General features: G+C 35.8%; 3 protein-coding genes across 9 annotated transcripts; 1 reads left to right on the top strand and 2 right to left on the bottom strand.

Moving 5' to 3' along the window:
* Positions 1-488: 488 nt before the first annotated feature.
* Positions 489-6,439, bottom strand: LOC127793817 (uncharacterized). 6 transcript variants are annotated; one of them, XR_008021494.1, is made up of 7 exons: positions 6,102-6,439; positions 3,731-3,901; positions 3,548-3,637; positions 3,271-3,390; positions 3,072-3,144; positions 1,038-1,701; positions 489-937 (listed from the first exon to the last, which is right to left on the bottom strand). XR_008021494.1 is itself a non-coding variant. In XM_052324558.1 (6 exons), the coding sequence occupies exons 1-5, from the start codon at positions 6,282-6,284 to the stop codon at positions 3,118-3,120; spliced, it is 591 nt and encodes a 196-aa protein (XP_052180518.1). In that variant the 5' UTR covers positions 6,285-6,439; the 3' UTR covers positions 489-1,701; positions 3,072-3,117. The 6 variants fall into 6 exon arrangements, 3 of the variants coding, with proteins under 3 accessions (XP_052180518.1, XP_052180519.1, XP_052180517.1); XR_008021495.1 differs by having other exon boundaries at positions 490-1,144; positions 1,464-1,701; XR_008021496.1 differs by having other exon boundaries at positions 491-937; positions 1,038-1,144.
* A 4,711-nt stretch (positions 6,440-11,150) lies between these two features.
* Positions 11,151-19,855, top strand: LOC127794542 (uncharacterized). Of its 2 annotated transcripts, none has more exons than XR_008021697.1 (7): positions 11,151-11,575; positions 13,977-14,163; positions 14,281-14,531; positions 16,324-16,438; positions 17,849-17,941; positions 18,611-18,789; positions 19,197-19,855. XR_008021697.1 is itself a non-coding variant. In XM_052325719.1 (7 exons), exons 1-7 carry the CDS (start codon positions 11,211-11,213, stop codon positions 19,311-19,313), a joined length of 1,272 nt encoding a protein of 423 aa, XP_052181679.1. In that variant the 5' UTR covers positions 11,151-11,210; the 3' UTR covers positions 19,314-19,855. The 2 variants fall into 2 exon arrangements, 1 of the variants encoding a protein (XP_052181679.1); XM_052325719.1 differs by having other exon boundaries at positions 18,646-18,789.
* Positions 19,856-19,948: 93 nt separating this feature from the next.
* LOC127794541 (probable inactive purple acid phosphatase 27) lies at positions 19,949-26,504 on the bottom strand. Its single transcript, XM_052325718.1, has 12 exons — positions 26,008-26,504; positions 25,232-25,323; positions 24,937-25,006; positions 24,717-24,839; positions 24,372-24,464; positions 23,441-23,570; positions 22,659-22,740; positions 22,442-22,574; positions 21,658-21,863; positions 21,440-21,565; positions 20,960-21,269; positions 19,949-20,506 (listed from the first exon to the last, which is right to left on the bottom strand). Exons 1-12 carry the CDS (start codon positions 26,278-26,280, stop codon positions 20,201-20,203), a joined length of 1,944 nt encoding a protein of 647 aa, XP_052181678.1. The 5' UTR covers positions 26,281-26,504; the 3' UTR covers positions 19,949-20,200.

Genomic DNA, 26,504 nt, shown 5'->3' with positions numbered 1-26,504 from the left:
GAATCCAGCATCTGGACTGAGTGGAGGAGGATCAGCACAACTTTAATAATTATGAATGTGAACGAATGTAGGAAACCGTTTGGTAAACTATATTCTATTAATAGTACTAGATAGATTGAATAAGCCGAGAGATGTATTCAGTAACCATCAGCATTTCAAGCCATAAGACAATTATAAAATAATAAAAAATAAACAAAACAAAGATAACGGCAACTTGAAGTTTCTTCGGTTTTACCACATGTTTGACTTACCAACAGAAAATGATGTTTTCAGGAAATTTGTACATATTATTAGTGTGAAATTGACTAGAGAGATTGGACCCGTTTCGTTTCCCATGCAAATTCTATTTGGACGAGATTGACCTTTCCAAAAGATATTTAAACATCAAAGGAGCTTATGGTGAAATCAATATTTATTATTTTAGTTTTAATATTAATAGGTACAACACAATCCTGTACTCAATTACCAAACATTATATCTTGTATAGAAATAAAAGTAAAAACTTAATGTACCACAGTGATATCAAATAAGAACTGAGAACCCACAAGGCCAGGCGCAATAGACGGAACAAAGGAAGGAAGTGACAGGGAATAAGAAGTATGTGTCAAAATGACTACTCTTAACATTTAGTTTCACCAATGTAATGATAATGATCGCGAAATTAAAATTAAGGCACATTTTCAAGCAATTCTGAAAAGAACAAGAATTTCTCATAGAATCAGAAGCACAGCAACGGAGCCTTATACCAGTTGTTATGCCCTGCTATTGAACTACATATGTTGCCGGTGACAAGCTATAGCAAGGAGGAGACAGAAGAATACCCATTTTCAGCTCTAATACGATGATGAACAGATCAAATATGGTGCTGATTTGAGTTGGCCCGGTTTTCTTCCATGAGTCAACAACAGGGACCGAGTTCAAGAAATTCGATCTCAATCTGCATGGACGGGCACAAAACTGAACATTTAGCTTGAAAAGTAAGGAAAAATTAGGGGAAAATTCTACTTGCAGCCACCTATTTTGCTCACCACACCCACCTTTCAATATATCTGAAATACCCTCGTTTAAAAACCCAATTTTACCCTCACTATTGCAGCCACTTTCTCCCTCAATGAACTGCCCGCCAGCCGCCATATGCAACTGTCTATTCACGTCAGAGACGATGCAGCCAAGAACACCAGATACAATCAAAAACACCAGATACGATATGGCGAAGACAAAAAATGAATGGAAATACAGCCATGGAGTAGAAGAATAATGGTGATGCATCCAAACGCATACACAAACACACACATATATACATACACAGGCACAGATATATACGCATAAACACACACACACACATATACATACACAGGCACAGATATATACGCATAAACACACACACACACACATACACACACAATTGGAGAATCAGAGATGGCCGGGGAAGTGGTCAGAGATCGCTGGGGAAGCGGTCATACCCGCCGGTGGCGACTGCCCTTGAGGGGTTCGGGGCCTTCAAGGGTGACTGCAGCCGTGATGGTGGTAGTCGGCGGCAGCCGCAATGCCACCTCTGATTTTGCAGAGGCGGCCCACACCCACGCAGCCTACCTCTGATTTTGCAGTCTTCCACCTCTTATGAAGCTCGTCTTCGTCACAAACACCGGCCGGTGATTCGAGTTGTTGGGGTTTGAGGATGTGTTTCAGGGATGATTGTGGCTGTGTGAAAAAAAAAGGATATTTTTGAAAAATATTAACTGCAAAGAGTTATTAACGTAGTTGCAAAGAGTAGAAGGGGAAAAGTGAATTTCTACTGGCTGCAAAGAGGAAAAAAATTGGCTACAAATAGAATTTCCCAAAATTAGGATCCCATTGTATAGAAACTGATCTGGAATGAGCATAAGATATGTTATCCCATTTACTGATAGCACTCTGTCTGATGCCCATGGATTAAGAGAAGATACAAAAGCCACATAAACACCAATTACAAAGAAATTCAATGTACTTATACAATTCCCTTATTCTATTTTAATGGAAAAATGCTGATATTTAATGTCAAAGGGTCCCTTTCAATGAAATTGGGATGCCAAGCAAAACAAATATATTAATCTCAATAACTACATGCCAACCAAGTTCAAATCAAAATGCAGAGGTTCAAGATCCCCAAGAACAATAAAAGCATCCTCTTAACTTTCATTTTCCATTCCGGCGGGAACAGAATGCATTTAGAATTGGGGACAAAGAGGGGTTTTGTTGGCTCAACATGGCAAAATAGACACCTACAACTAAGTGATAGCAATTCTGAATGTTTTAACAAAATGCTAGTGGTTTGACGAAATATCACTACTTATATTAATGAGGATAAATAACCTTAGAAAAACAAGTTTTCGAAAGAAAACAGCGGAAGAGGAAGGGAACAAATAATCTAATTCCATGTTCTAACACTGATGGCACCCTTGTTGTAACAAAGGAATACAAAAAGGCTTTATAAGTGTACAAATATAACTAGTTCCAGAAAATACACAGGCTGTTAAAGCTTAAAGGTGCATAATTTTGGATAAAACACAATATATCATGTATTTCTATAAAATTTCAAGTCCCAACTGAAGTCACTTTTGGCCTTTCATGAATTCTAACACTGCCCTGAATATGGATACAGTCAATTCTCCTAACTATGGCACCTGCTGATTTTCATTGCATGCATCCAAACCATCACGACTGATTTTTTCTCATTTTATCTTCCATGAGCCCTATCTCTAACGTCTCAGAGATTCATCGCATCTTTGTGCAAATAATACCTTGTGTAGCTATGCTGCTATTGCCATAAAAAATTTATCCAAAGCAGTTCTAGATTGAAAGGGCTCAGCCTAGATGCTGTATTTCACCAGATGTCTAAGATTTAATGCACTCAGTTATGTCATTAATCCATCTACCACCTACATGAGCAGCAAAAAGCTTGATTGACCAGGAGTTGTTGGATCTCTAGTCTGATAACCAAACAGAGACAACAAACACCCAAATTTGTCCACAATGAAGCATCCACATTGGATTAAAGGAAACCTGAAGCAGAAGATAGAGACAGGACATACATTTCGAGTACGGCATGATCTAATCTCAAACCATATCTGTCTCCTTTTATGCATTTCTGTTTGATGTTTCAACCTGGAAAGGTAAGTCATAATGCATTTCAGAAAACAAACAGTGAAGAGATGCAATTTCGACAAGAACCTGCCAAACTCAATGGCATAGTGCCATGAAGAAAAATAAGTTCTCTAGAATAACACTTACATTATCAGATAACTGGTCTCTTATACAGTACATTGACTTCAACATGGTATCCAGGGTATCTTTAGACAACTGAAATTTCACATCCATGTCTACAGCGTTGGACTCTCCATCATTTTGAAGCTGCACAAGGTACCGAATTATTAATGTCAATCTATTTTGCATGTCATCTTACATCTTACTTCTGCCAATGATTTAATATCATTTTGAAATAGGTTCACATGAAGTGGACTAGTGCCAAGCATTTCATGCCTCCAAGTTCAACTAATCATTTAGATACCTTCAAGTTGATAACTGCAACAGGATCTGTCAACTCTGTCTCTTGGTTTTCCACCTTCCATGTCATAGCCTTTAAGCGAGGTAAGGTTACCTAAACATAATTTATAAAAAAATCAAAAAAATAGACCCTTAAATCCTACAGGTAGATAAATGTGATCACCCATATCATAATGGAATATCAAACCTGGTCCTTCTGTACATCTTCTTGCCATTCCCTTTGGAACTTTTGCAGCAGAAGTGTCAATAATCTCTGTAATTCAGGAAGGACCTCACTGGGAAACAATTTCTGAATGTCTTCCTTATTGATATTCTCATATACACACCTGCGGATTAGCATGCGAAGGCACACCAAAAGCTGCAAAGAGGATAAGCAAATTATATTTAGATATATCAAGTTGAGTTGTATCATCACATTGATATAGCTTGAAAGCTTCGAGAATGCCTTTCTGCTTGTCTGCATTTTGTGTAAGGAGAAGGTGCAAAACCCAAACTCTGCAATATGCATTGCTTGTGCTACAAGATACTAAATACGTGAATGATTGGATCTCATTTAAAACACAATTGCTTTGGGTACACCACCCATTAATTTATGTTATTGCTCTCACAAAACCTGGACATATACTTGAGTGTATTGGACTCAAATACTAGCATGCTTGCTTCCATTTTAATATTAAACGAAGTGACACTAGGTTCGCCAATTTCATTTGAGTCATCATTTATGCAAGAAAACTCAATGCCAATGCCTTACAAGTTACAACCTTTCTTAAGAGAGATCATGTAAAATTGTAAATCAACTGGCCACAATTCACTTGTTCGATAGAGCTGGAACTCTTCTATACTAAATGAGTCTTTTTCCTAACACATAATTTCTCATTTAAATTTCACTACACTTTTCTTGCACAAACCTATGTTAATAAAAAAGTGTCCCCAATGCATGAAGCTCTGCACTTTGCAAGAGTCGAGGGAAGGTCATTTTCTGTATGCAGCTCTAACCTTATTTGTAAAGAGACCATTTTCACAACTCGAACACATGACTTTCCAGTCATTCACAAAGTAGTGACCTTACCATTTATAGAAAGGCTCACCTTCCACAAATGTAGTCAATACATAAAAATAATTGTACTGATCATTTTTCCAAAAAGTCCCACTAATCAACTGTGGGGGACATTTTCTGCACCTTTCCGTGAATCAATTGTGAGAAGGTGTAAAGCCCTAAAACCAAGCCAAGATTTGCAGTTACCTTTTTTTTCAATTTAGCCTTAACTTCTTTAGTTATAACAGATATAAAAGCCTATAAATTGCCCCCCCCACCCCACCCCCCCCAAAAAAGGAACATGGCTGTGTGTTAATATGAGGTAGTCCCTTGTAAAGTTGTAAGGTGATAACAGGTGCAAGTAGTGATTACGTTCTCCCCAATCACAGTGAATTTGAGTTGAACCTAGAGGCTATCAATTAAATGAATTACAGCATTTGTAATGATAAACTAAAAATATTCAGTTGGGACTTTGAAAGCTAGTCGTTGTCGTCATTGTAACCATAAGCCTTGATTCCACATTCCACAAGTTGGGGCTGGTTACACAAAATCTAGCTCTATCAATCATTTCTATCCATGACCATATTTTCAGTAATGATTATATCCCCATGTCATGTCTAGGGGTTTCCCACCGTATTTTCTATAATCTTCCTACCTCTTTTTCTTTCACATGGGCCATTATATCTCATTATCATATCTTGTGTCTCAACAATAAAGCTCCGTATAATTTCTGTTACCAATAGACCTTTTTCCGTTTCTTCTTTTCACTGCTCTCAGGGATTTTATGTAATCAGCTCGCATCTGAGAACAGCCAAAACTCAATTGAACCCTGTCATTTTGCCAATTGAATTAGCTGGATAATTGGTATTATGGACCAATAAGCGTAGCCTCCCAATTTACTGTTACATAATGAGTAGGAACAAAATTTCAACCATAAGGCTGCTGAATTCATTCAACTCCGATTTTTCCCTATAATTCATCACAGCTATATTCACAGGCAACAGATAGAAGGTGGATGATTATGAAAGTGCAGTTGACAGAGTTCCAAGTTGCAGCATCTGGATGCTGCCACTATCATTATTTCAAAATGAGTCCAGGTTGCTTGAAGAATGTACTCACTGGACTTGCTCTTCTGAGCTCCCTCTCCCAAAACTAGCGTGGGTATGTGCTCTTCGACTTAAGTTCCTATCTTACATAATACCACAACCCCGAGGACATCAGGAAATTAAAAGAGAAAATTTTGTCACGACCCAATATCACTGGGAAGACGTAATATGACTTTGCCCCTTAAATCCAAAACTCACCTCCAGCTAGCATTTTCGAGTGAGAACCTGTGGTGTTCAAATATCCTAGCAAAAATCCACCGGCATTCCCAACCAGGGCCATTCTTACAAACAGATGGTAGTCACCGATCAAGTAAACTAAATGACCAACAATAACATGCCAATTACGTGCAACAGCGAGTTCATCTACTGATTGACTAGACAAAAATGCGAGAAAGAATAAAAGAGGGATTACAAACAGGATCGAGGTCGGAGTCGTTGTCGAGCTGGAGCATTGCTCGGATGATTTCGCGGTCGGCGCCGTCGAGGCCCGTCTTGCGGGTCCTCCAAAGGGCCTGAAGAATGTGCTCAACCGACTCCTTCGAGTTGGCCCTCACGAGCAAGGGCAGATGCCCCCACAGCGTTTGTTGGTGATGCTCCATGACGCTACCTTCAGAAACAGCGGCAGAAAGGAAGCTTTCTGTTCTGCACTGCAAGCTCTGGCTCTCAATCGGTAGTTTAGGAATTCGAGAGTTCGAGATTCTGAAGCTCCCTTCGGTTCATTTCGCTTCCGGTTGAAAAGTAGAAATTCAAGACCTCGTCACGGTGAATTGAATTCTGTTCCCCGTGCAAGGGGCCAAATCGCAATTACCTAATAATACCTAACGACGTCGTTTCTAGCAAGGTTGATATCAATTATAGTTTTGAGCTTTCTCGAATAGAGGCTCCCAAATAAATTTAATTATAGACTCGCAAATTGGGTCATTTGAGCAGATTCAATTATTGAATCATAAATAACTTGTAAATATATTTATTTATAAATATATTAATAAATTTATTCATAATTTTATAAAAATATGATTTAATATAAATTTATCAATCTTTATTTTATTATAATAATATCATTAATAAAATATGTTGATAATAATATATGTTATCACTTAAAAATTACTCAATTAATATATGAATTTAATAGAATAATTATCATTTTAATAAAATAAATAAATATTTAATTAAGTAATAACTAACAAATATTATATTTAACCTTTTTTTTTAATCAAGTAAGACTTAAACATTTAGATAGTATTTGTTAACCGCTTATGGGACTAAAAAAAAAAAGAAATGGAAAACATTTCGGACTTTTAACTTTCTAACATATTTATTAAACTTATCTGATAATATCCGAAAAAATCCTTACATGACTCTTATTTTATTTTTTTATATATAAATTTATTTGATCTCCCTCTCAAATAAATTTATCTGACATTTTACATATAAACTCAAATTACCCATATGTCATTGGGCCCGTTTGTTGCAGCTTAAAAGTTGTAACTTTTAGCTTATAGCTTCAAAAAAGTTGGGATGTAGTATTTGTTTCAACTTATGGAATTATAACTTATAGCTTCTACTAGCTTTTAGAAGGAGTAGAAGTTGGCTTTTTCAAAGCTGAGATACCCCAACTTTTACAACTTCTGTTTAAATAATTACATTTTTGTGACAATTTTGCCCTTATTTTTAACAAATAATTATTCTATTGTCTACGCAATCATGGATTTTTCTTCTCCACCGCCATCTCCATTTTCAGATCTCTTCTTCTCTCTCACCATCTTCATCTCTCTCTATACTCTAATTAATTTTTTTATAATACTTAAAACTTATATATATACACTAATTAATTTTTAAATTATCATTCTATAATTATTAAGGGTATTATGGATAATTATACAAAAATAAGTTATTTTACTGCTTATGATATCAAACACTACAACTATTTAACTACAACTTCTAAGAAGCTGCAACAAACAGGTTCACAACTTATTCTAAGTTTTAGAAGCTACAATCTAAAAAGCTATAAGCTATAATTTATTTAATTAAGCTACAACAAACGGGCCATTGTATAAAACCCTTGCTCATTTATTTTCACATGTTTATATTATTTCTCGCCACCAAACTTTTCACCATTCACCAATTTCTTCATATTGGCATTTGTAGAACTTGTCATAGTACTTGCTGCCATTGTCAATCGACTCAATCCCCAGGCATCAAAATCACACGACTGTCGAAAAATAATATTATGTCATTGGCAAATAAGGATGAACAAAGACGCTGGAATGGTGTCTAGGCACAATCTTCCCCTCATTTCTCCTGCTCTATATCTTTAAAACATGGTTTCATTCAAGCTTTGAAATTTACAATGTTCAAAATGAATATAAATTAAAATTTAGAGTTGATTGGAGCTATATCTTCCCTTTCCTTCGACTTTCCATATCTTCTTATTTATTTTTCTTCTTTTTCTTCTTCAATCTTCCTACATTCGCTAGTCTTTTTTTTTTTTAATTTTGTGTTTTGACCATTTTTAATTATCTAAGTAGAATTATTATAATTTTATCAATAATTATTTATACTTTTAAAATCTATTTTTGAACATTGATTTAGAAAATAAAATATTAATTTTAAATTTGTTCATTCTTGACAATTCACATTAATAATAAAATATTATTTTAATCATAATTTTGTTATTGATACACATACAATTTTGAATGAATTTAGTAATAGGAATATTCTGGTAAAAAAAACTTTATCTCGGTATTTATCATATACATTTAACACAAACATATGAAAATAAAAAATACAATTCTCAATGAATTATAAAATCTTAACAAATAATCTTATAGAAATATTATAATACTTCACAGCTTTATATTGGTCATTCCATATATTTGTTTGAAAAATATTATGACTTTATCTTAATATTTCATTATATTACTCATTTTAACAAACGTTACCTTAAGAGATTAATCGATTATATATATTTATTTTACTCAAATATATAATAGAATAATATTAGTTAAATAACCAAATAGTTAATCAACTAAGTGATACATTAGTTCAGTAATTATAATATTTAACCGAGTAGGAAATTTTGATTAAAATGACAACTCTCTATACATGTATCATTAATTGATTAAGAATAAATATTAATCGAGTAAAATTATAATTTACTCGAGTATCAAAAAGACTTATTCGAATAACTGTATATTCCACTCACTCGAATAATATATAATTTACTTGACTAATATTATATTAAATTTAAAAAAATTAATTATTATAGATATAATTAAATGCACATATCAAATATTTATCTAACAAACAAAATTTATAAACTAGTATAGCATGGCATTGTCAAATTTATAATAAATTTATCTAAAATAAATAATAGTTCAACAAAAAAATAATAATAATTCATGATGGTGATTAAAATTATTAATAATTTTAAATAAGATTGTTATGAATTATGTAATATTACATAAATATATATATAAATAATATTATCATGAAAATACAGTAATTATTTAAGAGATATGAAAATTTGTACATATTTTGAGTAATATATAGAATAATTTTTTTATTTTATATATTACATGTTGCAAAACACACCAACACTATACATTATTTTTTGGACTATACATTTTTATTATATTATTTTTTTTAAGTATAACTGTTTATTTGTAATTAAATTTATTATAATAAATGTATTATCGAAAAAATATGTTTAATGCTTGTTAAGGTCACAAAAATTAATTGATTAATCAAAATGAATAAATTAATCAAACTATATATTATAATTTACTATTTATATGCATGTTTCTCATTTAATTAATTTTTTTTCTTAAATACCTTGATGTTATAATAATTGTTCTTGATTATCATTATATTTAAAAAATATATAGAATAAAAAATACTTTAAAAAAAGGGATATACGTGAAAAATAGTTAAAATTACAAGAGTTGGAATAAATAAATAGGGGTTGCATTGCTGATGCATGAAGGTTTAGAGTAGTTAGAAAGAGACATCGCAGTCGTTGCTAACCCAGAGTGTCCATTGCTTTCGTCGTTGACCTGTCTCACCGTCTATCGTTGCTACATCCTCCATCTCTTTCACTGCCTCACATCTCTTGCCGTTCTGATCGCCACCTCTCCTTTCACCCCTGACCACCATCATCGCTCTTGTTGCCACCATCGCTAATTGCCACTACATCATTTGCTCTCGTCATTGCATCCTCCTTATTTGCTGGCCTCTCTTGCTCTAAGGTATGACCAAAATACACATATTTATATGGTGGCGAGCCTGAGCTCGACTTGTCAATTGCTTGTTAATCGAATTGACAAGCCAAGCTCGAGCTCGGACTATCTTAACCAAACTCGAGTTTGAGCTTAGATTTGCTAAGTTAGCTCAATTGCAACCTTAATTTAGAACACTTTCGATGCGTCAACCCAATTAGATTACAACCCTAATTTAGATTACCTTCGATAAGTCGGTTCGGCTCGATTGCAACCCTAATTTAGATCACCTTGGACTCTCTAGCCTTCAAAATTTCGAAACAGTGCTTCACCGTTTCGAGGCTGTTTGGCTTAGCAGTTTGACAGCGTACAAGTTGCATATGCAGCTTTAAAGCTATACAGCTTTCTATGATGAAGTGTTTGGTAAGCATTAATAGCTTTAACGCTGTATAGCTTATCAGCTGTTTTAACAGCGTTGGCCAGAAGCTGGTGCCCCCCAGCTTTGGGAAAAAAAGCTAGAGAGTTGACCAAGACAAATACCATTTTGCCCTCTGTTACCGTTGCATCTTCTTCCCCGAAGCTCCTTCTCTCGTCATCTTCTCCTATCTTCGCCAGAAGGTCTGCCATTACTGTGTTGCCGCCATCGCCCCTTCGCCATTACAGCGCTGTCGCCGTCGCCCCTCCGCCATTACTGCGTTGCCCCCGTCGTCCAGTTGAGCCGCCGCAAGCAGCCTCGTGTTGGTGGGTCGCGCCATCACAGCAGTTGGTTCCAGATCCGCCGCTCAGCGCCGTCGAACAACCCTCCTCCATTACCGTCGTCTCCATAGCCCATCTCGGCTGCAGCTTCCCGATCTTCCTTCTCCTCCAGATCCGCCGTTGCCGTCGCCTTGTAGGTCGCCTCCTTGCTTCGCCGCTATTCTTCTGTGTGCAGCGTACATATATATATGTATATATATAACATAAATAATATATATTATTATTATATATAATATATATAATAATGTTGTATTAATATATTTTTAATAATTATGTATAATTTGTTCACATATATAATAAAATTTTACATCATTCAACATTATGTCTATTTTAGTCTTTTTGTCAAATTTTAATAGCTTATCCGCTCATTCAAACCAAACACATAAATATTAATTTATAGCTTAAAAGTATATTTACCCAAACACAATATTAGTTTAAACACTATCTAACTTTTATCTTGAAAGCTAAATAGATTAAAAGCTGTAAAAAAAATCGGTGAGCCAAACAGCCCCAACGAGGTCCTTGGGTAAAGTGAAACGAAACTATTATGTAATGGCGCCCCACGAAATCCGCCGTCCGTTCAAACGTCCGGCGATCTCCGACCAGCAGAAGCGCCGTGACCTCTCTCTGCTCCGCCAGCAGCAGAACCGCCAAGACGCTCAGCGCCAAGCGCGCTGTTTAGCCTCCACTGTTCTCTCGCTCCAGACCGAGGGCTCCGGGCAGCAACAGTCCCTAGACCTAGAACTCGTCACCGAACAGGTGCCGGAGTCGGAGCCGGAGACCGAGCACGAGACCGGTGATCTTGATGTTCGGCAGGCGGCGAAGATTAGGGGAGTCGAAGCTCGGCGATGGTTCGCCAGACAGCTCATGCTTCCGGAGTGGATGATCGACGTTCCCGATCGATTAAGTCAAGATTGGTCTGTTCTTGTTTTTATCTTAATTATCTTTCTCTGCTGGTCTAATTATCAGATACTAATTATCGATTCATGCGTATTTCGAGCTAGATATTAACGATCCATTCAAGTGTTATATACAATCACAAGTTCCCTTTGTGAGAATGACAAGCTGGTTTGCACAATGAGGATGGTCTTTATTTCGAGTAATCATGGTCAGCCAAGGTTTTTCTTCTTCGAAGTTTTTGAATAGAACCATATTACGTCTTTGTATCTAAAGGAATTATCATCGAACAGATAGTTGAGTTGAGAAAGTTAAGTTTGTACGCCACTTTAACATGAATTTTTTGGGGAAAAGAAATGGAAAGAACGAAGATAAGAAAAGAAGACAATGAATTGAAGTTAGATTATTACTTCTTTGATGGACTCAGAAAAAGGGAACAAAATGAATAGACCATCCATTCAAACTGCATATGGATTTCATACTGTGTACCAAAACAGCGTTACGGATTTCTGGTTTTAGAATCTTCTTCTTGCTTGTGAAGAGACTTAAAAATTTGAAAGTTGATATTTAAATTCTAAAACTCTCTAGACAATGGAGGAACAAATAGGCCTTTTATTATCATCATCGGGCAGATCAATAGCTTGCTGAACGAGGTAGGTCTTTGGGCAAAACACCAGATAGTTCCTAATAACTTCAACCTCATAAAGGCTATTGTTTTACCTAGTCCATTACTGAGTGTCAAGATATAAACCATAAACACTTGCTAAATGACTATTCACTTTGATTAATAGGTTAACAGTAAGAACTCATATTATTAGGTGTTTGTAGTGGGAATGTCGGATCAAGGTCTTGAACTTGATAAAAGAACAACTTGTTTATGTAGTTGCGTTCCAACAGTATGTCTTCACCTGGGTCTTCAACCCAAGCTTCCACCCTTCCATAGAAAGAGGATATTGATGGGGTCAATCAAAGGTGATGATGACCTGGCCCTAAAGCCTTTCCATAGTGTGGTTGATGAAGGTAAGGTATTCGATGAAAATATGTTGTTAATGTTTTCACTTTCATTGCCATCATTATTGGAATTCTTGGGTATATATACAAAGAGTTCATTAGTCCTGAAGGTTGGATATTTAGGGTTAAAAGTTTTATATTATGGTTTTGTGGATAAAATAACAAGAAACCTTTGGAAATTTTGATGATGAAGATTTATTTTTAGGGATTATTTGGTATTTTTTTGCCATGCCTTTTATGTAAACTGTGTGGAAATTCAGAAAAAAATTAGTGTTTCCTATGGAATTTCAGAATGTTGCTCACCTAACTACTGATTCTCCATGAAGTTAACTTTGATGTTACCCTCGTTTATTAGGGTTAATGGCCCTGATGAATTGCCTTATTAGTTATTAGTATACATGGCTGGTAATGAATTGCTAGCTGTAAGAGCCAAAGTGACACCTTTCACTTCATCAACCCCAGAAACCCAAATAAAGGCCATTGGGCCAACTAAGTTGTTCTATTTCAAAATCTTCTCCTCCTATTATTATGTCCTAATAAAACTGAATGTCTTTATATATGCCTATACTCCCACAAAAAGACAAGATAGCATAAGGGCATATAACTTATACTTTTCCATTATCAAGGCCATTTGAAGTTAAGTCAGTACTCAGCTAGTAACAATTGATTATTGTGGTTTTTCATGAGGTCGAATACGAGTATTAACTATCAAGTTTGGGTATTTGTCCTAAAGTTGAAGTGTTTCTATAATAGTAGGATACTAGGATGTTGTGATATATATTAAAAAATGGAACTTGGAGGAAAAATCTATGAAGTTCAAAAATAATGTGTACTATATAATATTTCAAACAAATTGATGTTATTATTTGGAGATTCACCTCAAATTAATTTGAATTTGGATGAAAAATGAGAGTTCTATCTTTTATCCATATGAGATATTTAAAATTTTTCCTTATTATGAAATATGAATTTTCTTTTTTCAAATTTCATAAAAATTAGAGTACTCAAAGTGTCCAATTTGGGTGCAAGTGTTGGATACAATTTATATACCTTCCCTTTGTCATATTGGTGGCACATAATACATAAGGGAAAGAAGAGTTCGGATAAGATAATTTGCTGCTCAATGCATCGTCATCTCTCCACCCCCCCCCCCCCCCCCAAAAAAAAAAAAAAAAAAAAAAAATCTGTAATTATTAGGATTTTTTTAATTGTTCAACCTAGTTACTAAACTATGATAATACTACTATTATTATTTGGTGATCCTTTTATATTGGACAATATAATGTTTAACATGCTTCTCTTATCACTTTACACGATTCATATTTGTAATGGTCATGTTTTAAATTTGGCCTTCTTTCTTTTCAATGTAGATGTGGTAAAGAATTTAAAATAGTGAATTGGTTTCTGTAGGTATGTCTTTGCTAGACCAGCAGGGAAACGGTGCTTTGTTGTTTCTTCTAATGGAACAACAGTTAGCAGACTTCGTAATGGTTCACTATTGCACCGGTTTCCATCTGCTCTACCCAGCGGTGCCAAGACCAAAGGAAACTCTTGTTCTGCCCAATCATATTGTATACTTGATTGTATATTTCACGAGGTAATACAAAAATTGTCTTGATAGTATCAGCAATTTTGTTTTGATATGTGAATATGAGTTGGAGTTGTTTGCTGTTCATCTATAATGTCAGTAACATGATTTGTGGATGACTTACAGCTGGATCAAACTTACTATGTGATCGACCTTGTTTGCTGGGCTGGATACTCTCTCTATGAATGCACTGCAGAGTTCAGATTCTTTTGGTTGAGTAGCAAGCTTGTCGAGTCAGGGGCTTGTGAGCCTCCTTCATTTTACCATAAATATAGGTTTGGTCTTGTTCCCATATGCAACTGTGATCAAGCAGGTCTACACACTGCTTATACGGGAGCAGTACTTTACATCAAGGATGGACTATTGTTTTACAATAAGTAAGCATGTTTATTTCCATGTTTCTTTGGTTCTGGATGTTCTCATAACAGCATTGGTTGAAATTATCTTTGCAAAAATATTGCCGGAGTAATTTTATCATCTTAAATATGTGTTATGTTCTTGGTTTTAGCTTATAGAGAATTCCAACTTGTGTCTGTCAATTACTGTATTTATGTGGGTCTCATGGATATACCATGACCCTGATTGGGTGGTATTAGATGTACACTAAGCTGTAATTGGTGTTATGTAAGATCCCACCTTGGTTAGGTTGGCTTGGTTCTTGCAATTAGGTAACCAGGTTCCAATACCTTTGAGCTTCTAGTTTTATGCTCATGTGTATGTATCAAAAATGAATTACTATTACTTCAATTCACTACACCCTTCAAGGATATCCATAAGAACATGATACTCTTTTGTTGCTTTTACATTAAATTTAGCAGCCTTAAATACTTTTGAATCAGCCTACCCCTGATATTAAGCTGTATCCGAGGACGGGAAAATCAAACAATATTCTTTGTTGGATGTCATGTGGAAGCAACAAACTTAAGTTTGTCCTCCTAATAAGGAAATTCAAGGAAAGTTTGAATACTTCCCCACAGTAATTAGTTTTTTTTTTTTTTTCCAAAAAAAAAAGAAAGAAAGAAAGTGCTTAAGTTCATCTTCTGCTGTGTGGATCAGGACATGACATTTTTATGGTACCCCTGCTATTTATGTGAATGTAACTAGAAATGTTGGTAAAAAATATAAAGATAATTGAATCAAACAGAAATGAAATCTTTATTACCCCTATAGTGGGATTAAGGCTTCTAATTGTTGCTTCTTTTTTTTTTTTTTTAAGTTATAAATTATTTGGTAAAACTAGTTCACCTAGCAACATTGAATGGCCATCTTTATTTCCGAAATGGTTATGGGCAGGAGTGGGATGGTCTATCTACCAAATTTAGGGAGTGAGCAATTTGTGCTTTTCTAGAATTAGTAACTCAAGGCCATTAGTCCCTGCTTGCTAAGACATATTGTGCCTTTGGTGCTCAGATGTGATATTCATTCAAATATTCAACACTGTTCTGTTTGTCCTACCATTACCCACTTAAAACTTACAATATTAGGGATTGTTTGACAAAGATTTCAATTTTAAGTTTTTTTTTTTAATTTTTTATGCACAATTTTATTTTTAGTTAAAAAAAAATGTTATTTGACAACTTTGTTTTGTTTTCAGTTTTGCTATTGATTTTATTTTATTTTTCTTCTTTCTTCTTCCTTCTCTCCATTGTCGGCGGGAGTTGCTAGACTTCCCTGATTCCCAACTGCTCTTGGAGTCACTAGAGAAAAAAAAGAATAAAAGGATAGAAGAAAAAAAGAAGAAATGAGGAGAGAAATAGAGAGATAAGAGGAAGACTTCACCAGGGAAGGGTGGCTGGTGAGTTTGCCAAGAGTGCTGGAAATGGGTCACAAGTAAGTTTGCTGGATGGAGGGGGTGGACAGGTCACCATTTATGTGAAGGAGAGAGATTTGTAGTGACGGAAAGAAAAGAAAAATTGTGTAAACACTAAAATAGTGTTTTCATTTTTTTTTACTAAGTTGTCAATTTTTTTTAATTTTAATTTTTAAAAATGGAACCAAAAAAAAAAAAAAACAAACAAACATCATTTTCTGTTTTCATTTCCAAAATTTTGAAAGCAGAAACTGAGAATGAAAGCCCAACCAAACAAGTCCTTAGCATCTTGTTTTGTACTTCTTTAGCTCAAATTTATTGGTTTCTTACTTATGTTGCTTGCATTATATCTTCTGTAGGCATGCCCATTATCAAGCAGGTAATACACCATTGGCATTAGTATGGAAGGATGAGAAATGTAGTCAATATGTTATTGATACAGACAGTAAAGGACAGATTCCAAGTCAACAACAGGTACTTCGATTTCTCATGCCATACATATCCTTGCTTTTATTTGATTATGTCATCTAATTGATTGAATATCCATATTGCACACAAAATTTCCATTGCTTTATACTTCAAATTTGTGCTGCTTTTGCATTCTGTTTTTAATTAGGAAGTGAGCTGCAAAACTTGAAAAGACACCTTCATGAGCTTGGCATACTCTTAGGGTGTGTTGGGGATGGTGTAAAGTAATGGAATTTGATGGAAAGGAATTTTCTTTGTTTGGTAGGCCTATTAGTAATGGAATGGAAAGAGTGGAACCCTGTTCCATCCAATCTCCTCCAAATAAGTATTTTTTATCTCTGCCAAATTGGAGGAGATTGGATGGAAATAGACTCATCTATCCATTTTTTCCATTCAATTCCATTACTTTTCATCCTATCCTCTTCCAAACAAAGAGAAAAAATCTTTCATTCCACTTCCTTCATTTCCATTCCACCCATTTATAGTTCATTTCATTACATTCCATTCCATAACTAAATCTCTCCTTTACACAGCCTTAAAGCAGCTTCTGAGTCAGATGCCTCCTGGCCTCACTTTAACGGTTTGAATTTTTTTTCTTAATTTGCAGAAGGTTCATTTCCATTGTAGTATTTGTTCCTTCACCCCAACTCCCTTTGCTAGTCAGGAATTATAATCCCCTTAGACTGTTATCATTGAATATCATTTTCTGCTTATGCTATGGCATCTTTAGTGTTTCACTATTGGGCATTGATATTACCATTCAGTAAGACTAAATTTGTAATCAGATTAAGCTAGCTGTTCCATGTTTTTGGTGGTCTGTAGAATATTATATACGATAGCAAGAGCTTAGTCAAGTTACATAAATTGCACTATGAGCTCTCTCCTGTCCTGAGACAGTGATATAGGTGGAAGATGGAATTGACTAATTAAATCATATTCACAGATTTGGTGATCTTTCAAGCATTTTACTTGTTGAAAATAGAGAATGATTGAGAGAGTTGGTCAAAAAACTATTCTGCAAATATTGACGGATGCAAAGTCCTGCATGAAAATTTAGGTGCTTATTCAGTTAACTATCTGTTCTGCCTTGTTTGGCCATGTTAGCTTCTCTTTTAGTAGGTACTCTTAGTAAATAAGATCATTTCGTTTTTAATATCCTGCATTTCCATGGACAGATTCTAACAATTTTCTGGATAGATTCTGACAGTATTTTCTTTGACAAGATAATATTTTGAAAGGATTCTTTTTTCTTGTGGAAGTTACTTCATTTTCAGGCTCTTTTTTTTTTTTTTTTTTGGGGGGGGGGGGGGGGGTGTTTGGGAGGGACCAATAATTATATAATAGAGTTATATAATTTTTGTGTTTTTGAGAATGATACAACTCTCTAATTTACATTTCATTATATTTCATAATCAGGTGGTTCTGGAGCTACAATATAATGGGAAACTGACAACTTCAGATGACCCACCTGTCATATTTGGCTGTTTAGACATGGAGTTCATGCAAAAGGTAAGGTCCTTGTAAACTTTAAATGCATAGCACACCAAGTGATTTACTTGGCTGTGGAATTATTATACAATTTTGAATGGAGTATAAAATGGAAGAGCAGAAAAAAGTGAAGAAAAAGTAGAATGACTAGAGTAAGGTGAGGTTACTGCTGGAGCTTTGTGTGTTTCCTTAACAAGCAGTGAAGATTCAGACAAATGAGTTCTTTAGAATTGAATGATAATTTATCCACATTCCTAGATTATGTTTTCCTTACCACGGGACAAGCTTTGTGTGAGCCTCACAGCTTGGAAGATATATGGGGCCTTTTTCTTTAGAGTTTCTTATGCCACACTGTTTGGAAATCCTTGTTCCAAGTTTAGCTCTTTCATTCTAGAGTTGACTGGTAAGGTTTGAAAAGGTGAAAGGGGTGCTTAATCCCAGTTTCATGTGGACATTTATGGAAGACCGTCTTAGAAGAGCCCCCTTTGTTCATCATGAGGAAAGTAAGGTGGAGAAGATTGAGAATTACATCTTTTTCCTTTTCATTCCTTTTGTGGTCCATTTTTCCCTTTTGATTGCTTTTCCGTGCCTTAGCTATGTTTAAGGACTTTTTTTTTCCCCCCCCTTGGGTAGGGGGCTCCCCACTTTTTAAGGTTTCTTATCTTTATTGCAAAATTGTTCCTTTATCAGACATATTTGAACTGCATGATGGTCTTCCATTTCAGTCCGGGCTGCGACCAGAGAATCTCCTACGCTTTGCTGTTAGTGATGGGGGGTTGAATTTTGTTGATGGGAAACTAGAGAAAGCTGATCTGCAGTACATTGGCAAGGCTAACCGTGCACGTGCTTTTGCTGATAGTTACTCAAAGGTTAGTTAACAAATGTAAATTCTCAACCCAATTTAGCTGATTCCATATAGCAGTAACTGTGTCAAGATAGAAGTTACATATCTGTTGAGATTTTTAAGGAATGATTTATATAGAGGATTAGGTTCAAATCCTACAATGTCCCCCCCGGCAATTTTTTGAGTAGATATTCTTGCTCGTCAAAAATGAAAAATTTGTGTCAAATAAGGCAGAAAAGGCAGAAATTCTGTGTGATTCCATTTCTCTCTGATTCTTTCTCTGTGAGTGAAAATGCCACTCTTCTCAGTTTCTTTTTCTCCAACAGAAGAAGAACATTTTCAGGATGAAATTGATCTCCGTCCCTGTTACTTTTACATTCATGTAGAAGCCTACCGGAACTAATTTAGTTGGTTGTGATATGTGTTTTCAAGGTTATGTTCCAGTACACAGTTCGACATTCTCCCTTAAGAATAGAACATCTCCTCTCGTCCATTAGCTCATCAAGTGAAGATGACAGTGGAGTTAATGACATGGAGATGGTTGGTTGACGAGCACTTCAACAAGACTTTTTCTAGGTTGGCCATCCTGACAAACTGCACTGCCCTTGGCATGAATTCGTAAGAACAGTCAAAGGCCAATAGAGAGTTTACATGGCCTGCATCTGAGCTCCATGGCGCTGATTCTGCAGCTGGTTGTGACGCATAAGTTTGGCCATTAGTTCTCGCTGTTGGAGACTCATCATAGGATACGTTTTAGCAGCAGCAGATGGAATGCAAATGCGGTTTCTCCTTTATGGAGCACCTCTTTTCACTGGCTATTCTTTTGTATTTATTGGTAATTTGGTATCGGTGTTATAATACTTGCAAAATAGGGCTTGTTATCTTTGTGTTTATAAGAAGATAAGGCTTCTTATCTCTTGGTTTTTGTTGAACAGTTATGGCAATCTTGAAACTGATACATTGTATGCTCTGTTCTGTATATTAAGGCTCGCATTGGATCATTTTATGGCTTATATGAAGTGGTTTTTCTTTTTTCTTATTTCGTAAATTTGGAAACGGGTCAAACCAGTGTTAAAGGCTCATTGTATGTTAGAACGAGCACCTTCAATGCCATCCCAGGAGACAATAGGACCTTTGCCTATAAAGCCCCACTTAAATTTGACGGGTGATAAAGTCAAAAACACTTGAATTCAAGATCTCGTTCACTTTCATTGGATTGCCACTTGGGACAAAGATGAAACTATTTTAATAGAAATTAAAAATAAAAAAAAATACATGTGCTGCAAGGATTTTTTTTCTTTATTGTTATTATTATTATTTCACGGTAACTTTTATTTTGCAGCTATAGGTTACAACAAAACAGCAACTACAGGAAGCTATTTTTGTAAAGAAAGACAACAGAGAGGGCTTCCTCTGAGAAACGTACATATATGAGTTCATGATGCCAAAGTGGTTGCTTCACAGCCATCATGCACGCAGGCGAGGACATCTCTGTAGTCTCTTGAGATGGTGAAGGAATCATAAACCTTGCCATCGCTGCTTTTCTTGTACTCAAACAGAAGAGACGAGTGGTTGAATGCTGTCAATTTCACAAACCCGAAGTCGTAGTCTCTGTAGAGGCTCCAGCTGGTGTTAACCTGGCTGAACTCCGACAGCTGGCTTCCTCCTCCGCCGACGACGACGTGAATGGTCCCGTTCACGGTGCCGGAGAAGTGGGATCTTTCTTCGTTCACGCATCGGTTCTATACCACACCAAAAACACATGAAATTAAGGCCAATGACAATTCAATATAATGATAGTATGACTACTATTTTTTTTTTTTTAGGTGACGACAATTCAACTTTAATGTTATCATAAATGTAAATAGAGTGGAGGCCTAATTGTGTAGGGGTTACCTCCAACTTATAAGTTTTTCACATACTTGATATTTAAATTTTATTTATATTTTTTATTAAGATGATCCTCTCAATGTGTTATATTAAGAAAAAAATAAGATGCCACATATATATATTTATTTTATTTTCATTTAAGCACTATATTTTAATTAAGCATGTACTAATATATATATGAATATATAATTCTATTTGTAGATTGACTCTTAAAGTCGCACTTTTCATTTGGATGCAAAAAAAAAAAAAAAAATTATCCACGTGAATAAGCAGCATACAATAAAAACAAGAAAAATAAGCATTACCTGGTAAATAGGGCAAGATCTTTCGTAATTATGGACGTGACCGTAAAAGGCAATGTCCACCTTGTACTTCTGCCAAAGCCTCTGCAAGCTTTCCCTTCCCATGGGCTCTTCAAATGAGCCCTCCAAGCCATACCATTTGTTAGAAGAATACCCAAGAACCCGGTGAGCGGCAAAGATCAGCCATGGCTGTTTTTGCCTGTCTGCTGAGGCAAGGCAATGCTCAATGAACCTGTACTGTTCAGAACCCTCCCTCCAGTCATGTTCTGAATCTGCTATGCAGAAGTGAAACATTCCGTAATCGGTTGAGTACCTGTTCATCCAATATTAGACAGCTTTAGGGAAGACAAATTCTGAACATTATATTGGAAAAATTGAACAGCAGTGCAACATAGAAGAAACATTGCCGAATATTGGCTGAAAAGTTAATAATTCTCTCTCGAAAATCCATTCTATGATACTTGAGAAGAACTAATATATCACCAGAACTTAGCTCTGTTCTCTGCTGGAACATAGAACATGGTCTCAGCTAGCACACCACATTCCCCACCTGAATCTGTAGTGTCATAAAATGATCCTGTGCCAGGCCAATCACGCTCATGATTCCCACTGCAGGACCAATTGAGACAAAGATGTTTCTACAGTCTCCAAAGATATCATGTTAATTTATAAACATTTAACTAAAAGCAACATGCACATACCTAGCAATCATATATGGTACAGTTGATGCAATGGGCTCCACCTGTGCTGTGAATTGGTCCCACTGTGAGATGTATCCATTTGCGTATGTTATATCTCCTATATGGAAAACTATATCAATGTTCTTTAGGTCGTTGATGAGTTGGTCTGTAGTATTAAGCGACCCTGGTTGATAATTGCTATACTCATTTGAACCGTCGCGCTCTGCCTGAGGACACAAGGAATGGATTATTACTGTGAGAAAAACACATCCATTCAATTTGTACAGTTGCTAGTAAAAGGACCATTGCTGACGGGAATGATGGATTTTTAATTGCTGGTATAGCCATTTGTTCAAAAGGGCTGACAAGATCGTGAACTCCAAGCTCACCCTACCACCCATTGACAACATAACATGATTATCTTTATAGCCTATGGTATATCCCATAAATAAAGCAAAGATTTAACAGTTTGTTTGCTCTTGACAGTGCCACTCACATTGTGGTGCTATTGACCTCAATCCTTTTCGCATACAAAATAATTGGAAATGTAACAAAAATACAACATGAGCGTATTTTAATTACGCAATATGCATGGAATGGTGAGCTAAACCCATGTTAACTGGACCCTAGCCATTACGACTTGGTGTTGCGTTTGTTTAATATGCATAGAATATTCCCCACATTACTGCATGTCTTTCTCATGAGAACTAAGCCATCACTAAGTGATATAAAGCTCTTGGCCCTAATTGGTAGTCTGGTGAAAAGTTATAGCTATCTTTTCTGAACCAAAAACAGCCACTACTACCTTTCCCATGTCACCAAAAATTATGACACGCTGCAATGAGTCCTGGCCTGGATATGGGGATGATTTGAATGAATACATCTTGCTCCATACATATGAACCGTTGGGCAATAGATGACCTAACTTATAAGTGTACCTGAAAGAATTATCATCACAATGTTAACAGCATAATTGCTATTATATATCCATATAAGGAGAAAATGTTTCTTTAGATGGTTACAAGGAGTTTGGCCAAAGATCCTTTAGAAAACTGGTGTGTATGAAACCAGGGTCACGCCAGCCAACTGTCCGTGCAGGTGAGCCTGCAGGTAATGAAGCATTCTTATAATGCTAGTATGTAAATACCCAAACAGGTGAATTGAACAGAAAAAGACATCGGATGTGAAAAAAGTTCAGGATTCCAGAGCATTAACAATGAGACTCAATATCATCAACGAGGAAGAAAAAAGTGAACAGAGAATAACAAGGCATGATTGCAGTCCCAAATCATGGATTGGACTTTATTAAAAATCTAAAAGCACATATGAAATTCCATCAATAATTTTAGAGCCTCCATCAAAGAAGAGTTGAATCACATAACTTTAGCGTGCAGTGGGAATAACTAATATGCAAGACAATCAGGGGGAGATAAGAAAAAGAAACATGCACTGATTCAGAAAGAAAGAGACCTAGAAAAAGTTGAGTTAGGGCATAATGGAGATGCCATCAAAACATTCAGAACACAATGGAGATGTCAGCAAACAGAGCATATTTACCATGATGTATTGTTGTTGCATGTTAGCAATAGATATAGATAACTAGGCATCTGTCAATTTTATTTATTTATTTATTTTGATAGCACATGTTTCTGTGCTGGCTTTTGATACTTGGTAATTAGGTATTAGATCAACTAAATGTACAAGTAGATAAATAGTCAATCAGATTCAGAATGTTATATTGCACTTGTACTAAACAAAACAAGAAGTACATAGAAATGCCATGGGCTCATAAGAAGAATTATACCACACATGCTGTTTCTGCCAAATGTCAATGTGCCAGCTGGTGAGTGCCTCTGATGATACCCCTTTAGACCCCACTTCACAAAAGGGATAGCTTCATCTATGTTATATCCACTTGTCCAGGTTACTGTCATCTGCACAGCCAACATATAGTATAGAACCTTGGACCAACATGTTCCACAACTTAAGAATGTTTAGCATGGGCAACAAAGCAGTTGTGACTAAGTCGTTAAAGATTTAAAGAATCTACAAGGGTGTCAGCAACAACTGAAGGTATACACACAAATCCAATAAGATTCTAAAGATGATGTTATCGTTATCTCAAGCCTCAATCCCACTAGGTGAGTTCATTACATGAGTTCTAGCTCTCAACTCATCTCTATCCATGGTTGCCTCTTTTTTAAGGCTTTTACATCCCATGTCATATCTTAAGAGTTTTCTACTAAGTTTTCTTCAGTTAGCTCTTTTGCTACAAACTTTTCCCATTTCATCTACTCGCCTGGTAAGTGTGTCAATTAGTCTTTTTCTCATATGCATAAACTATCTTAATCACATCTCATGCATTTAATCTTTAGTAGATACCAGTCCAAGTGTCCAACCTTATTACATATAACATTCTCATCTTAATTATGTTCATATTTTGCACATGTACAATATGAACATATATTATCAAACATTCTCACCCATACAACAGAGATAGTCTTATAAACAGTCCAATAAAACTTCCCTCTTAACCTCAAAGAACATGCTTTATGACAATATGTACTATAGTTGATAAGCCCAACTAATATGAACATATATTATGACACATGTACAGTAGTCAGTAGATAAAGAGCCAATTTAGCTTTGATAGATCTGTCAGGTCAGCAGGTTCTCAAGCAATAGTAATGTCCTTGAAATAATATACACAAAAAGATCAGTTTATCTAAACTTACTTCATTCCAGGACTTCCCCTGGGCAAGGCGTGGATAAAGAGGTGCTTTAGGATTTGCAAATGTAACAGAATTTGAAACTGCCACTAACTTTGGCTGCAAGAAGAATGCATATATTAGTCCGCGAGTAGCATAAACACTTTTGGAAACAAATATATATATATATATATGTGCCAAATGAAAAAAAGTAAAATGTTGTCTAAGAGTAGGTAAATTAGGAAGTAAAAGGTGAGAAAGAAGCATAAGCGTGAAGATAGACACCCCAGGATCTACAATGAGAAATACAACATATTCATACAAAAGACATTGAAGTTCAGAAAAACAGTAGAAAGATTTACTTTAACACACATTTGACAAACCGCCTATAAATAATGCAAAGGAAAAATCTGCCCGCTGATTTATCAACTGGAATTTTACTGAAGCTTTGCCTGCCTTCATATAACCAGGATTGGAGAAATTGACATATTTGTACTGCCAAAAACATTTTAGATGATATGGAATAGGTCAGTGAGGTTAAAATCAATAATACACTTTATATTTTTATCTCAAAATATAAAAGCACACAAACCTTTATAGGGGCAGAGCATATATATGGAAGTTGTTGTTTGGGATCATTTGCTGGGTAACAAGTCGATGAGCTGCCAGATAATACAGTTGTTCAGTTAGTTAAAATTGAAGATGCAAGATATCTAGCACATACAATTAGCAATGGATGGGTATGGTCTTAGAAGAATTGGAGTGTGATATTAAAGAGAAAAAGTACAGATTGCATAGGCTTAATGAATAAAATTTACTTCTTTCTTTTAACTTTTCAAGTATCTAGAACAGCAAGGGGACTTATATGGCCCAAAGATGGAAATTACTTGAAATTTGCAGGGGAAAACACTCCAATCCAATCATTCTCAGATGGTTCTGGATACTCAAGATCCACAGTGACCCATTCCGAATTCTGACCCTATAATAGTAAAGAAAGAAATAAACATCATCAAGTTGGTACGTCACAAACTCAAAAATCACTGCTGCAAGTTTCATAGACAAGAGTTGCTAAGCTGAAATTATGAGTTCAAAACTTAACAACATAGGAAATGTAAACTTACACTAATTGCCAACATGATGTTATAGAAATCATAAAAACCTCAGTTCTTTAACGAATGGAGCATCTCCTTTTTGTGCTGGTCTTATCTGTATTACCCTGTGTAGTGTTCATCAATTGGGGAAAGATTTTTTCACTTTTAGTGGCATCGCCCTATCCCATCAAGGTTCTACTGAAAGAAATTGTGTAAGCTCTCACCTTTTAATACTCCCCCCCCCCCCCCCCCCCCCCTCCCCCCTCTTCTTTTCTTTTCTTTTTTTTGGACAGGAATCACTGTGACAAGAATCAAACAAACACTTTTGCTAACTCGAAATCCCAAGCATTTAGCATAAGCAAAAAACCTCTCTCTCTCTCTCTCTCGCAACACATTTGTGAACATATTGTTAATTCTCCAAAGAAAAACCAGCGCAACATTTATAAGTACTGAAAACAAGCTAATGACAAGGCGTAATTAACTCAAAGTTCGTACACTAAACACGCTCGAAAAATTGCGGAGGCAGAACGAACCTAAAATCTCAAACAACGTAGAATTCATTGCATAATTACCTCCAGGCCAAGAACAAACGGGTGAGCCTTAACGGAAGCAGAATCACGCAGCGCAAGAACAGTGTTCTCGATTGCGATTTGCGAAAGCGGCTGTACGCCGAGTACATCTTTGGCTGCAATTCTGTGAGCCGAAGCTGGATTTGAAGTCAAAACAAGCGAAAACGCCATCAAAAGCAAGAACATCTTTAGAGTTAGCTTGAATCTCTCCATTTTCTGAACTTCCATATCATTCACAAGTAAACTTGTAGAGTTTGCTCGTCTATGCTTTGGCATAGCGTTGACGCGCGCGTATAAGTATTAGAGGAAACTCTAAAGAGAATTCCCGTTTTCTTTACTAAGAAAGATTCCAGATTTGGCTGGAGCAAATAATCCACAGAGAACGATGATGGAGATATCTATGATGGACCAATCACAGAAGTCGGTTCGCATTAATGAGCTTCTTCAGCTCTCTCTCAAATCTGGAGATTCAAAGTTCAGAGAGGGATGAAAACACATCT

Source organism: Diospyros lotus, chromosome 2, assembly GCF_014633365.1.
Source record: "Diospyros lotus cultivar Yz01 chromosome 2, ASM1463336v1, whole genome shotgun sequence".
NCBI lineage: Eukaryota > Viridiplantae > Streptophyta > Magnoliopsida > Ericales > Ebenaceae > Diospyros > Diospyros lotus.
This window is presented reverse-complemented; position numbering and strand designations above follow the sequence as displayed.

Coding starts and splice junctions, on each gene's coding strand:
- LOC127794542 (XM_052325719.1), top strand. CDS start 11,211: ATGGCGCCCCACGAAATCCGCCGTCCGTTCAAACGTCCGGCGATCTCC. Junction 11,576..13,976: donor GATCGATTAAGTCAAGATTG/GTCTGTTCTTGT, acceptor TGGTTTCTGTAG/GTATGTCTTTGCTAGACCAG. Junction 14,532..16,323: donor GGACTATTGTTTTACAATAA/GTAAGCATGTTT, acceptor TATCTTCTGTAG/GCATGCCCATTATCAAGCAG.
- LOC127794541 (XM_052325718.1), bottom strand. CDS start 26,280: ATGCCAAAGCATAGACGAGCAAACTCTACAAGTTTACTTGTGAATGAT. Junction 24,840..24,936: donor TATGCTCTGCCCCTATAAAG/GTTTGTGTGCTT, acceptor TGTTTTTGGCAG/TACAAATATGTCAATTTCTC. Junction 21,566..21,657: donor GTACCATATATGATTGCTAG/GTATGTGCATGT, acceptor TTGGTCCTGCAG/TGGGAATCATGAGCGTGATT.
- LOC127793817 (XM_052324558.1), bottom strand. CDS start 6,284: ATGGAGCATCACCAACAAACGCTGTGGGGGCATCTGCCCTTGCTCGTG. Junction 3,638..3,730: donor AAGATGTACAGAAGGACCAG/GTTTGATATTCC, acceptor AATTATGTTTAG/GTAACCTTACCTCGCTTAAA. Junction 3,391..3,547: donor TTGCAGTTATCAACTTGAAG/GTATCTAAATGA, acceptor TACCTTGTGCAG/CTTCAAAATGATGGAGAGTC.